General features: G+C 40.7%; 2 protein-coding genes across 2 annotated transcripts in view; both read left to right on the top strand.

Moving 5' to 3' along the window:
* The first annotated feature begins 1,008 nt into the window (after nt 1–1,008).
* dtl (denticleless E3 ubiquitin protein ligase adapter) lies at nt 1,009–10,125 on the top strand. The gene is made up of 15 exons (XM_085770133.1): nt 1,009–1,223; nt 2,456–2,593; nt 2,709–2,801; nt 2,888–2,949; nt 3,807–3,927; nt 4,239–4,304; nt 4,482–4,597; nt 4,691–4,764; nt 4,882–4,988; nt 5,086–5,190; nt 5,708–5,820; nt 5,914–6,003; nt 6,194–6,317; nt 7,399–8,069; nt 9,244–10,125. Exons 1-15 carry the CDS (start codon nt 1,172–1,174, stop codon nt 9,307–9,309), a joined length of 1,998 nt encoding a protein of 665 aa, XP_085626259.1. The 5' UTR covers nt 1,009–1,171; the 3' UTR covers nt 9,310–10,125.
* A 2,333-nt stretch (nt 10,126–12,458) lies between these two features.
* ppp2r5a (protein phosphatase 2, regulatory subunit B', alpha isoform) overlaps nt 12,459–13,595 on the top strand; it is a 43,174-nt gene continuing 42,037 nt past the window's right edge. Inside the window, exon 1 of the mRNA XM_085770134.1 lies at nt 12,459–12,716. Coding sequence (XP_085626260.1) covers nt 12,569–12,716 — 148 coding nt within the window. The 5' untranslated portion in view covers nt 12,459–12,568. The remainder of the gene's footprint in view (nt 12,717–13,595) is intronic.

Below are 13,595 nucleotides of genomic sequence, written 5' to 3'. Positions count from 1 at the left end.
CTTCCGGTGTGGAGGGGTTTTTTTGTTTTTGTTTTTCACAATAAAATTCTAGCAACATGTTCCACGTTCATTTACCAATATGTACACACCCTTTATACAGTCTATGGTACACACACAAGTGCAAATTCCTAAAATCGACTCCTAGGTTTTACATGTTTCATAACGAATTTCTTCATTTCATAAAAAGCCCTCAATCTTATGAAAAAGAAGATGTTTTTTGTTGTAGTTTTTTTCCCTCTTTCCCTCTGAAATGTTCCTTTATTGAGTTGCTAAAGACACTATTATGCCATGAATGTTTGTACATAACTATTTGTGCAATAATAATAATAATAATAATGATAAAAATACTTATTTACAACTTTGTGACAATATAAGCACAAACTTACATATTTGGGTTATTTTTGATAATGATTTTTCTTACAAAGCATATCATCAATGTGTACAATATAAGATGTTGTGTTATAGATTGAACCACCCAAAGCAGGTATCATTTTAACACATCACTAATAGTCACACGATGATATAATATCATCTCCCTGCATAATAACTGTTTTTTCTCCTTTATTTATATCAAACACAGCATTACATTATACAGTTACAATCAAAGTAAAATAATAAATTAACTAAAGAAACTTGTAAACGATGCAAAAGCTTATATAGAAATAAATAACTAAAAAAAATAAAAGAAATAGAAGAATAATTAAATGAAAAAGAATAAAGCAAAAACAAATAACTAAATTAGATGCAAGATTAGGCCTACATATCATTTAAAGACATTAAACACAGAGTACATAATGGTAGTTTTAACAGTTTTTTTTTGTTGTGTAGACAGGAGAAAGTTGAGATATACTGTTCAGGTTCAAACTCTGACTTAAACACCAAGATTTTTCTTTATTTTTTTGGTTTTACTTTGAACTTTACAAACTGGCGGCCCAGAAAAAAGCGGATGTTGTCATGCGCCGCTTTACCGGAAGTCTCCGTTTCCACCAATGGCGGAGCGCGACGCGGGTTTAGCGGGTGATTCGGTCTCGGAGCCAAAGATCTGTTCGCGGGAAACACAACCAGGCACCAGCAGAAGCAGCAGCGGCAACACAAGGGGGGAAATACACCGGCTAAACTTCTTTGGATTATACAAAAATAAGTCCAGATCGTGTTGTGGAGGAGCGCAGCGATGCTTTTCCGCTCTATCGTTGACAGAGGAGTTGGGAAAAGGAGGCAACACGGTGAGACAATGCGTCTGTGTGGAGGGAATGGATCCCTGTGCGTTATTGTGCTGCTTATTCAGCTAAAGATGAGCCCCCTTAGCTAGGTTAACATTACAGAAGAGTGATCTAAATAGGTCTGTTTCCTGTCTGTATTTACTTTACTCCAACATCGTAGGGTTTAAAAGCTGCATTAAGCATTAAAATAAGCATTTCCTTTGTAAATAAATGAAGAAAAAAAAAGTATGTTGATTTCCCAGGACGTGTAAAAATGTGGAGGGGAGTTTCAGGGGTAAACTGGGTGCTGCTAAGTTTCATGCATCCATATACGTTTAGCCTAACTTTTTCTCAGAAGCAGCTCCCCTGTACACAGTGTATAATCATGGATTGTGCATTACAGTTTTATCATGTCATTAATATTGATAATATAGATCTAATCTTGGCCTTAATAACCAGGCTCATGTCTCTGTGACTTAAATTGTGTAACATAACTCATTCAACTTTACGTTTGTAGTCATTTTTAGTTACCCTGGTGGCAATTTTATAAAGGATATAAGGAAATAGACCATTCACACAGTTCAAATATGCAAACAGATGATTTAGTTTAACCCACAGTCCAAAAGAAATCCAAAAGACAGTCAGTACTACCAGGGTATGGCCAAGAGCAACCATCAAATCCTCACATTTGAGAAACCAAGAAGTGGAGAAGTATTTTTGGTAGTTTACATAGGTAATAGGCAATAGGTAAAGCGATTATTTGATTATTAAAATAGTTGCTGATTGATTAGTTGACAACTGCGCAGTGTCAAAAGTTCAGAAAACATACTAAGGCCACAACTTTCTGTCTACATGAACTGTGAATCTTTATCATAATATTATAAGTTTATTTTTATTTTTTTGCAAACTAACAAGTAGCAGGGGATTGAATCGGTTTATGTTAACAAAGAAGTCAACGAATGTCAAGTTAACATTATAATTAAACATTGAAAGCCTGTATTTTGAGGAAGTGCAGTGATATGGTTGATTAGGGTTTTGTTTTATTTTGAAAGGTAAATCATGTAGGTACAAAATGGAGGGGATTATAGAAGATTTGAAGATTTTGTTTTTGCATTTCTGGTTAAATTAATGAAATAAACATGTACATATTAAGAATGATATATTCCATTGGTGTGCACTCTTACGTAACTGGAATATTTAAGTTGACCAATTAAAAGTGCAAAATCTCACTTAACTTACTGCTGTTTTCTCCACAGCCCTCCCTGCAGACTCGTGGTCCAGGTATCCTCTGAGCTCCCTGCTGCAGGGCTACCAGTGTGTTCGACACGATGAGCACATCTCCTACGGGAACCTGGGAGACTCGGTGCCACCGTTTGGATTGTCTTTCTCCTCTGGTAACGCACCTGGCTGCATTTCATCACTAGATAAAGCACATTGGAGCCGGTGGCTGTTTATCATTTATTTCACCAACTGTTGTTTACCCTCCTCCTCTCTCATCTCCCTCTGTAGCCGGAAACCTGCAGAACATCTTGGCAGCAGCTAATGAGGAAGGCATTGTGAGGATCTACAACACGGAGAGCAGAGAAAACCCGCTCCTCAAAGGTATGTGTGACACTCCTTTTGTTCTCAGATGTTTTTGTGTGTGTTATCAGGAAATATCAGTGGCTCATGGTATGTGAACTTTACAGAGTGGCTGGCGCATGAGAATGCAGTCTTTGACATCGCCTGGGTGCCGGGGGAGCCTCAGTTGGTGAGTATACATTAATTAGTTATGGTTAGTCCAACGTGAATCAGGATGAGCCAGAAGCATCCTTTAAATTCTGTCTTTATAAATGTTTATTGGCAGGATTTAATGTAATCTAGTGTCTTTTTATCGATATTTAAGACTAGGGATGTCACGATTGCTTGTTTTCATAATTAATCGCGGTATTAAACGGCACAATTAATTGATCGTAAAGATTCCAAAATACCGTCACTTTCCAAAAAAGATTATGTTGGAACCATATCTACAGATGTGCACCAAGGTAAAGGTAAATGCACAGATACTGGTCCATTTATCTAAATTAACACTGAATTGGTTATATGTTAGCGTTTCATTTGTATTGTAAAAATGATTTTAAAAAACTTTAACATTTGGTATAGATGACAATCAATTCAAACACCTAAGTGGTCCTATATTAAGAGATTAGTAATGTAATTATATTTTGACTATGTTTGATTTTACACATTCATAGTGTTGTGAAATTTATTGATGCATAATAATCGTGATAATCGTAATACCGTGATTATTTCTCTGACAATAATCGTACTAAGAAAATCTATACGTAATCGTGACATCCCTATTTAAGACCTATTTATTCCTGTTTTCATATGCTGTTGTGGCCTCTTGAGGTTTCTGTTTTGTTTTTTTGTTGCACACGAGACACTTTTGTTTTTATTGGTTTTTGTTAAAGGCATATACAAACAAACATACAGCAGATATGTCATCAGTAATAACAAAATGTGAAAAAGTAAAAAGAAGAGGAAAGAAAAAGGTAGTTACAGAAGAAAAAAAAAGAGATCACAGCACATGAGGCGCATTTTAAACCCTTGTTCTGTCTTCCTCAGGTGACTGCTGCAGGTGATCAGATGGCCAGGTTATGGGATGTGAAGTCAGGAGACATGTTGGGCAACTTCAAGGGCCACCTCTGCAGCCTCAAATCAGTTGCATTCGCGCCTCAGGAGAAAGGTGCAGTCCATTATCCACCTGAGAGAATAAATACATTGCCAGCGGAAATTACTGTTCCTTCGCCGTCTCTTAAAATACACAGTGTTCTTGGTGTCTAGATTATGTAATACATCATATTGAAAGTAGACGTAGGCGCTATGGTAACCCGTTAATAACTGGAATATTTATATAATGTTTTCCCTGCTATGTTGATGTTAACGGATGAGTCGGTTTATGCATAACACAGGAAACTGGCTCATAATGAAAAAAATCTTCATTTAAAATTCATATGTATCCCATTAACAAGGCTTTGTTCATTCTGTATTCAACAGCTGTGTTCTGCACTGGAGCCAGAGATGGAAATATTATGGTCTGGGACACCAGGTGCAGCAAAAAAGGTATTGATTAAATTAGATTTCAGTTTCTTTTTGGTACTTTGTGATGTTTTCATTTTGCCACGCCCTCATCTTATTGTTGTAGCAGCGGTAGAAAATGACAGACTTTACAAGACAAAACCGGAAAGATTGTTGTTATTTGTCTATTTGTGACGGTGTGTTGTTGTGTCTTCCTCTCAGATGGTTCCTACAGACAAGTTAAACAGATCAGCGGAGCCCATAATAAAGCAGAGCCAAACCCGCCCTCTAAGACGAAGAAGAGACGGAGCAACATGCGCGGCATGGCTCCCAGCGTGGTGAGTGTCCTTAAGAGCTTTCCCCCTTTCTTTTATTGAAATCAAGTGAACTAGAGATCAAATGCTTCATCTTTTTCTTTTTTTTTGTTGCAGGACACCCAGCAAAGCGTCACAGTAGTTTTGTTTCGGGATCAGCACACCCTCATCTCCTCTGGAGCTGTTGATGGGTAAGACCCCGCTGTTACGTGTTATTATTATGCACCCTTTTGAGAAATGACTCAAAAATCAAATTTTGCATGGTTGTGTTGATAATTTTTTTTTCCATGTCTGTCCTCTCTAACCAGAGTCGTCAAGATGTGGGATCTGAGGAAGAACTACACTGCTCACATGCAGGAACCAGTTCCGCTGCAGATGTTCCCATACCCGGGCTCTTGCATGCGCATGCGACTGGGTTAGTTCTCTTACTAAACACTCGGCGTCACATTTACATGGAGATTAATGCAAATCATGAAAAAATAAACTAATTTTTTGTTTTGCGTGTCCTGCAGGTTACTCTGGACTTGCTCTGGACTCCACGAGATCCAATGTCGTGTGTAACTGCACTGATGATAACATCTACATGTTCAACGTCAGTGGGGTAAAAACGACTCCAGGTAAAAACTCTTGCTCCACTCCGTCTCCTACTACACATGTTGTGTAACTGTGTCAAAAGAGGCCTTTTCCTTTTTTTTTAATCACTTATTTACTTCCACCGTTTATCACTAGATGGGGCTGCAAACTAATGGTGTTTAGTTTAACTGTCACAGGGAGGACGTTCCTGTCGGATACAGAGAAAATGTTGAGATGCAGGGACTTTGTGTGCTTATGCTAATACCTTTTAAATCAGAGATTTGAATGTGCTAAAGATCTGAGAGATTTGGAGCCCTAACTGGGCGGCTAAATGGCACCAAATCAGCTGGCAGGGCCGGGCAGCCATCTTGAAGCACTTTGGAAACATTGCAGTAGGCAGCAGATACTTGTTGTGCAGGATCTTTGTTTTTCTGCTCCTCTGGTTGCATCTTCTGTAGGCCAATGTTACTGTATATGTTTCCATTGCTCTTTTTTAGGCTTGTTTGCTCTCTCAATCACGACTCTAGTTTTAATATTCCTGTTTTTTTTTTTCCTCCACAGTGTCGGTTTTCAGCGGCCACCAGAACTCCACGTTTTACGTCAAGTCCACCATCAGCCCAGACGACCAGTTCTTGGCCAGCGGCTCGAGTGACAATCACACGTACATCTGGAAGGTAAGGCCTTAACTCCACCGTGTTGTCTTATGTAATGGGATTAGTTTTATTCTTATGTTTGCAGCATCATGAATGTGTTTTGTTACATTTCAGATGTCTGACCCTCGACATCCTCCCATGACGCTTCAAGGCCACAGTGCGGAGGTGACATGCGTGTCATGGTGTCCAACAGATTTCACTAAGGTAGGACAGCAAACAGGTCACAGTCATCCATGCTGTTACCATAGTCTCAGTCTTGTTTCCTTTGTGAAAAAGCTACAAATGATTGTGAGGTTTTTTTTTTTGTGTGTTTCCCTGCTGTAATGCTGAGTGGTTTTAATAGGCCAGGAAGCTGGATTTAGGCTCTGTGTAATCCCCACTGCTCTGTTGGCAGATTGCTTCCTGTTCGGATGACTACACTATACGGATCTGGAGGCTTCGGCGGGAAATGGATGGAGCGCAGTCTGCGGCGGGAGAAGCCAACCTTGTGGGCTGGGCGCGTCCAAAGTCCCCCACAAGTGAGTGTTTCATCTACCGTCCTACCGCTCGTTTCCCATCTGATCACTCATATGCTGTTTGTTCTGCTTGTCTTATTTTTACCTAGTGTTGGGCACGTTACTTTAAAAAAGTAATTAGTTATAGTTAGAAGTTTCTTTCCCCAAAAACTAACTGTATAACTACATTATAAAAGTAACTAATTACCAAGAAAAGTAACTATTGTGTTACTTTTTTTATAAAATGCTCAAATATGGCAAATAGCTTAGACCCGCCGCCTCTAACCTCCCGTTTATCTGTCTGTGCGTAGGGATACGGAGTTAGCTGGTTCGTTCCAGATAAACAGCTTTTTTCCCAACCAGTTGATAGATTGAAAAAAAAGCGTGTATAACATACACCTTAAAGGAGAATTCCAGTCATTTTCTGAATAACGCTCTACAGCTCTAGGTCGCCGAGTGCTACCATAGGAAAAGATCTGAGAAAAAATATGTGCAGCCCGGACCTAGCTCTCCTCCTGCTAGCTGCGCTACACTGCAGTTAAACAGCGAAGTAATGGGGGCAGAACTTTAAAACCGTGACTTTGGCCTCTATTATGCTCAAAATATCACTACACATGCTTTGCAACATCCACCAGTTCCTCAGCACACAACACAGACTGTGCATAAACTCCGTTAATATGAGAGAGCAGTGCTAACTGTGTGTTTTTGTCACGTAGCTCTGTTCATGCTGGCTTCCTTGGTAGACCTTACTAGTCAACCTTACTAGTCGAATAACATCGGATCTGGAGATATTTAGCAAGTGTTTTATTTTGTGACAGGACTTTTTGAGCCATGTAACGGCACATTTTACTATCAGTAACGGTAATGGCGTTATAACGGGGGAAACTGTACATTTTTTGATTACTCGTTTTTTTCTAACGTTGTTATTCCCATCACTGTTTTTAGCCAGAAAAACATTTTTGGTGTTGTGCTGCTGTCGAAGCACATGAAATATGGAAGAGTGTCTTCATAAATCATTGTTTTGTTGCCATTTGAATATAAAATATGTGAGTTGAACTACTTGTGGCATCACAGTGGACTAACAATGACTTCTGCTTTTCTCAAGGGGCTCCAGTCAGAGCTGAGACGACTCCTGCCAAGACCCAGAGAACAGAGAGTCTCGGGGGCCTGGCCTCCCCCCGGCTCGCTGCCTGCGCCCCCAGTGGAGCCGCCCTGCCTCTGCCCTCGGGCACCACCTCACCGCTCCAGTCTCAGGATGCGAAGGCCGCCGCTGCCGCCGCTCGCCAGAGAACGCCGACCTCCATCAAGCAGTGGTTGTCTCCGCGCCACGGCTCCCCCGGTCGGCTCGGCTCTCCCCTCCGCAGGGTGCTGAGCCCGTGCCCGCAGAGCCCGGCGAGCAGCAGCATCAGCATCAGCATCAGCATCAGCAGCTCTACGGCCGAGCGACGGGCCAAACGCCGGCTGGAGACGGGCGACGGCGCAACCGCAGGCTGCGCGGCTGCAGAACAATGTGACTGTGTTACTGAACTTTACCCCGCGGCCAAGAAAAGCCGGGCACTGTCTGGTATCTGCTGCCCCGCGCAGGAGAGCCCGGTCCAAACAGACTGTCACACAGAGGACAAGCAAGCCTCATCCAGACAGAGTGGCAAGGAGAATTACTCTCCCAGACGGACGGACTGGCTGTCTGTGATGGGACAGAAGATGAAGAAAGGTCACGGAAGCCCGAGATCTCCAAAAAGCCCCAGTAACTCTAAGAAACAAGCACCAGCTTCACCGGTAAGTACAGAACCCCCAGGTTTGGATGTAAATCTCCTTCCTTTTTTAATCTTTCTCCACCCTGCCCTCTTAAAGGGATAGTTCAACATTTGGGCAAATTGGCCCATTGCCATAATCCCTATAGTCTCAGCAGTAGGTTCGTTACCTTTATTTGTCGGTGCAAGCTGTTTTTAGATCGGCAGAGCAGAGCGGCGAGCTGCTCAGAGCTACGCTACGGAGGCTAATGGGATTTCTTGGTTTCCCTCATCAAACTCATCAAATACACAATCAAACAACTCCAAAATGCTCTTGTGGACAAGTTGTGACTTACACATTCACCACGCTATGAGATAATAACAGAACGTTACGAAATGGAGTTGTTTTAGAGGTAAATTCATGCAAAACCGCTGATGCGCGTTGCGTTCAGTTTTTCAGCCAGCAGTCTCTGTATTTACCTCGAAAACGGCTCCGTTTCGTAACGTTCCATTATTATCTCGTAGCGTGGTGAATGTGCAGGTCACAACTTGTCCACCAGAGCGTTTTGGAGTTGTTGGATTGTATATTTGATGAGGGAAACCAAGAAATCCCATTAGCCTCCGTAGTGTAGCTCTGAGCAGCTTGCCGCTCTGCTCCGCCATTCTAAAAATAGATTGCACCGACAAATAAAGGTAACGAACCTACTGCTATGACTATAGTGATTATGGAAATGGGACAATTTGCCAAAATGTTGAACTATCCCATTAAACAAAGCTTTTCTTGTCAACATAAATACTGTATGTCTTTGACACAACTTTTAGATCGTGGGAAATAATAAAAGTAATGAAATGTTTTTAGAAGTGGCACTATTTCTTCAAGGGAGAGTGATCTGGTTCTTTTATTTAACAGTAGAGGAATTTACTGTGAAAACACAACATTTGTCATTTCCCCTGGCCTCCTGTGTGTTGTTATTATCACATTCTTTCACTTTCTGTTACCTGAAATGTGGCCGGTTTAGAAACTCAAGCTCAAAAGTCACTGAATCAGAAAAAGTGATTAACAAAAGAAACACACAGAGTTACTGATTGATTGATTGTTAACTCAGGGCTACCCCTCCCTGTCAGAGCTAATGTTTACATGCATGTTTTGTACATTATAGCTAGCCTGGTGAGATGGCTGTTGCAGTTCAACTTATGTGTTTTGTTTTTTTCTTTTTCAGACAACCCGCTCACCAAGAACCATGAAGAAAATCTCCACATATTTCGCGAGGCCGCCTCTGGAGTGACGCACCTGAACAAATCAGATGTTCTGTGCTTGTTTAAAATGCTATGATTTTATTTGGGGGATGTTTTAAGCAGGACCCGACCACAATAAGCCTCTAATGGCACAGATCTGTTTCCAGGTTATGTAAGTATGTGAACCTGGATGTTGCACAGAGATGGACTAAACAGTTATACTGAATATTTGATGCTCCATTTTCACAACCAAAGGGGCTGCCTTTTTTTTTTTTTTTTAAATTGGGTCATAGGTTTTTGCATTTCCCTCCTACACAGTGTCTGATGCTGTGGTGAATTAACCTGGTTTAGAAGTCAGATTGTATTTTTCAGAGTAAATCCTTCATTTTACTCAAATTTGACAACTAACCAATTCAGTACCATTTAATACAAGAACCCATGTTACATGAAGTTGCTCAGGAGATTGACTAGTTATTAAATCTCAAGTGCAGAGATGAATATTTGTCTACAGGTATGGATGTTTTTAAGTTCTGCTAAAAAAAAGAAAGAAGAAATCAATGTTCGCGTTACATATCTGAAACATTTTTAGGAACTTAACAAACTGTAAGCTGGTCACAGGTCAGTTCTGTAACTGTTTGTTGGCAAGCCATTATATCTTTGTCTTATTGAGTATTTTCATACATGAGTTTTGACCTTTTTTCTGCCAGTACTACACATAAAATTCAGTTAAATGTAATTTTTCTTGAGCAAATGCTTAAGTTGTTTATATGTACAAAATAACCATTAATTGTTGCTTGGCTCATTTGTATTTAATTAACACAAACTTGTTTTGGTCTGTTGTTATTAAATTGAAAATTGTTTTCAAAGTGTGTGTATGTGTTGTTGCATATCATTTTATTATTATATATGATATAGTTATACATATTTTTAGCCTCAATTTCGTTCTACTGGTACAATGACAGTAAGGATTTTCCGATTTTATATTTGCGTTAAAATGCATAATATTTCATCGTCATTGCCTGTCCTTGATCATATTTTACTTTAGCAGGTTTGTTTGAATTATATCTACTATTAATTTGAATGGGTAGGAGGTTAGATGTAGAAAAAATACACAGGAGAAGCAGAAATTATGTTTATGTAATCTTATTTTATTTGAATAAAGGGTGCCATCACTCATATAGGGGCTGTAAAGACAGATTCCCACACTATCTAAAACATGATTAAATACTGCAGTAACCTTCTCTCACCATAAATACTATACATACTTTTTTCTTTATTGACCACAACACAGGAGTATACACAGGGATGAATACAAACAAGTATAAATGTATACAATATTAATACACAAACATACAACATGCCGAAGGTTTCTGGGTGACAACAAGACAAAGAGAGAGAGAGAAACTTATTCAATGAATATTTTGTAAAGCTCACAAAGATCATATGTTTTAACAGCTTTTTATTCACATATATCACATATAGAGGAGATATAGTGTTTAAGAAACACAGACAGTTCCAGAAAATAAAAGTTTAAGCTTTATACCAATTAAAGTTTCAAACAAGTGCCCAACTTCCAGCCAGAACAAGTGAACATAACAGCATTCCTAAAAAAAAAAGTGTCAAATATTTTCCACCTCCTGCTCACAGAACTACAGTTCACATAAACATCTTTAAGTTTGGAGATGGGGGTACATTAAATGTATAATCTTAAATGAAACGTTGTATATTTTGTTTGTGACACAGTATCTACTGCTTGAGGTCCACACTGAGCTCCACTTTATGTTTATAAATTTTGAGTTCCAAAATGGTTTAGCTGATGGAGTTGTAATTTCTTGGCCGAGTCTCATTATATTTCTATTGGTGCATTTCTTGTCTGTTAAATTTATACCATCTAACATTAAATTTGTTTCAGAGATTACATTTGCCTGTGGTCTACTATCTCCTCACAATAACATCAACAAACCAGCATCAAATATTATAGCAAAAATCTTTAGGAGTAAATGGAAATGCACTTTTAACTTACTACCACTGCCACTCCTCATTCAGCAGCAGCCACAAACGTCACGTATTTGTTTTCACATGTCACATGTTCAGGGCCCCGCGATATCTGCCCGCTGATTGGCTGAAAAAGTTTCTAGGTTTTTAATTCTCCCCCTCTGATTGGCCGTCGCGGCTGTCGCTCCGTGACGTAGCACTGTCAAGCTCCTGCAGTCCACCAAACAAACAGCCGGGTCAGACACAAGACAGCACTGCACAGCGGCGAGCGACGGTCGGAGCAAAGCGGAGCGGTGCGGTGGTGCTGGGAGTGTTTTATGGCTGCCTACTCAGCACGACACCTAGTAGTTTGTTGCATTTGACAACAACTCGGTCTTTTTTCTTCTTCTTATTATTTTTTTTAGAAAGCCCGTGAACCTAGCGCTCCGTTTTTTTTTCCGTCGAGGACTGCAGCTAAGACAAAGTAACTCGGGCTAACTTTTCGTTTGCTAAATGAGACTCAACCGTCGAGCGAGAATGAACTTATAGTTCTTTAAAAAAAAATACACGGAGCGGAAGTCTTAACTACGATTAGAAAAAACAGCGTTTGAACACCTGGACACGGCGTTTTCTACGGAGAATTACATCGATTTCACTGTTGCTGCTGTGGTAACTTTTCTCCCCGTCTCGATCGGCAGCGGTTCAAACTGTTGTTGTCGTAGCAGCGACACATTAACGTCGGCTAATTTTTTTAAGCTAGCTAGCTAGGGTCGTTAGCTTGCAGCCTAGCAGCAGCAGCAGCAACAGCAGCAGCACAGTGGTTGTAGTTGGCAGCACTTTACTACTACTTAAACTTTTTGATGACAATGTCTTTCATACGTTTTGCAACAGGTAGACTATATGCGAACACGATGGTGCAACAAAAGCCGTCGGAAATTTAGGGGAACTTGAGTCGTTTGGTTTTTTTGTTTTTTTTTCTCCGTGTATTGGTTGGACTACGGGCAATGTCGTGAGTTGCACTTAGGCTTGTTTGTTTTTTTTTTGGTTGAAGATCGTCCCCCCCAGTCTTTCAGAAAACAAGTTACCCCCCCTCCAACGATGCAGCCTTTGGACACAGTCTAACCTCAGCACCGAAGCACTTCAGTACCGACCTAACATGTTGGATCATACACAGTAACGCAAGGTTTGGATACGAGGCGAGCTTCAAGTGGTGGTGGTGCTGCGTGTTTTTTGTGGAGGACCCCCCCCCTATCTCAGTTGACCGAGGGGATACAGTTGCCTGTCTGAAGTCTTCATCATTTTTTTTTAAATATATATATATATTTTTGCATCAAAATGTCGGCCATCTCTGCATCCGAGAAAGTGGACGGGTTTACGAGAAAGTCCATGAGGAAGGCCCAGAAACAGAGAAAATCCCAGGGCTCGTCACAGTACCGCACTCAGACCGCCCCGGTTGAGCTTTCACCGCTGCCGCAGCTCAAAGGTACGGTAAGAGGATGAAGGGGTCTGCCGCTTAAAATAGGCTGGCTGGCTGGCTGTCATGACCAGTGTGTGTTGTGTGCTACGCTAAATCAGCAGCAATTACAATTCAGCCCAGTGAAAGCAGCAATTTATGCATTTTTTTTCCTCCACCCCTGCATGCACACAACAGCGTGCATTAGCCCAAAACCAACCATGTTTTCAAACCTGCTGGCCAAAGGGGAATGCACTGCTGCAAAGAGTTGTGTGTGTACTGTACACATCTGCAAACATTTCACTCTCAGTTAGGTTACATGCTTGTTTTCATCTGAACAAGCAGCTTGGAAGAATTGACCAGAGGGAATTTGGGAGAAAAATGATTGTAACAACTGTCTGCCAAAGTGGAGTACATCCGTTTTATGTTCAGTTTTCAGTTTGCTTTGCTTACATTAGTGCGGTTCTGTGACTCTCTTCCAAGTTACAAGGTGTTTTTTTTTCTTTCTCTCTCACCAGACTCAGAATAGCCTCACATGAGCAGCTGGGATTGAATTGACATGCACAGACACATCCATAGTGTGATGTTGGAGTGAGTTCAGTGAGATTTAATGCTTTTTTGCATCAAGGTGTTGTGGAGGTGGGATGCATCTCTCTGCCCAGTGATATCTTCAGGGTTGTGTGGTGCTCACACTTAAAGTGTGTCTCTATAGTCCCAACCTATAGTCGATGGTGTGTATGACACGACAAGGCAACAGATTGGTCTGCCTGTGCTTTCCTCTTGTGTATTAATTCTGCTTGAGAGTGTTGAAAGTGAGGACGACATTGAGCAAGTTGAGGGAAGGCTCGGTAATCTTTTCTCTGTGGCTTGACAAGTTTATATTTTATGACGCTGCAAATCACTCTCAGT

Source organism: Trachurus japonicus, chromosome 24 (assembly GCF_045865225.1).
Source record: "Trachurus japonicus isolate A0001 chromosome 24, Traja_1.0".
NCBI lineage: Eukaryota > Metazoa > Chordata > Actinopteri > Carangiformes > Carangidae > Trachurus > Trachurus japonicus.
The sequence above is the reverse complement of the archived record's forward strand: the minus strand, read 5'-3'. Positions and strand labels throughout refer to the sequence as shown.

Bases quoted from the DNA above. Each gene is read 5' to 3' on its own strand.
- dtl (XM_085770133.1), top strand. From the start codon at position 1,172: ATGCTTTTCCGCTCTATCGTTGACAGAGGAGTTGGGAAAAGGAGGCAA. The intron at 1,224-2,455 runs GTGAGACAATGC...TTTTCTCCACAG, and splicing joins TGGGAAAAGGAGGCAACACG to CCCTCCCTGCAGACTCGTGG. The intron at 5,191-5,707 runs GTAAAAACTCTT...TTTCCTCCACAG, and splicing joins TGGGGTAAAAACGACTCCAG to TGTCGGTTTTCAGCGGCCAC.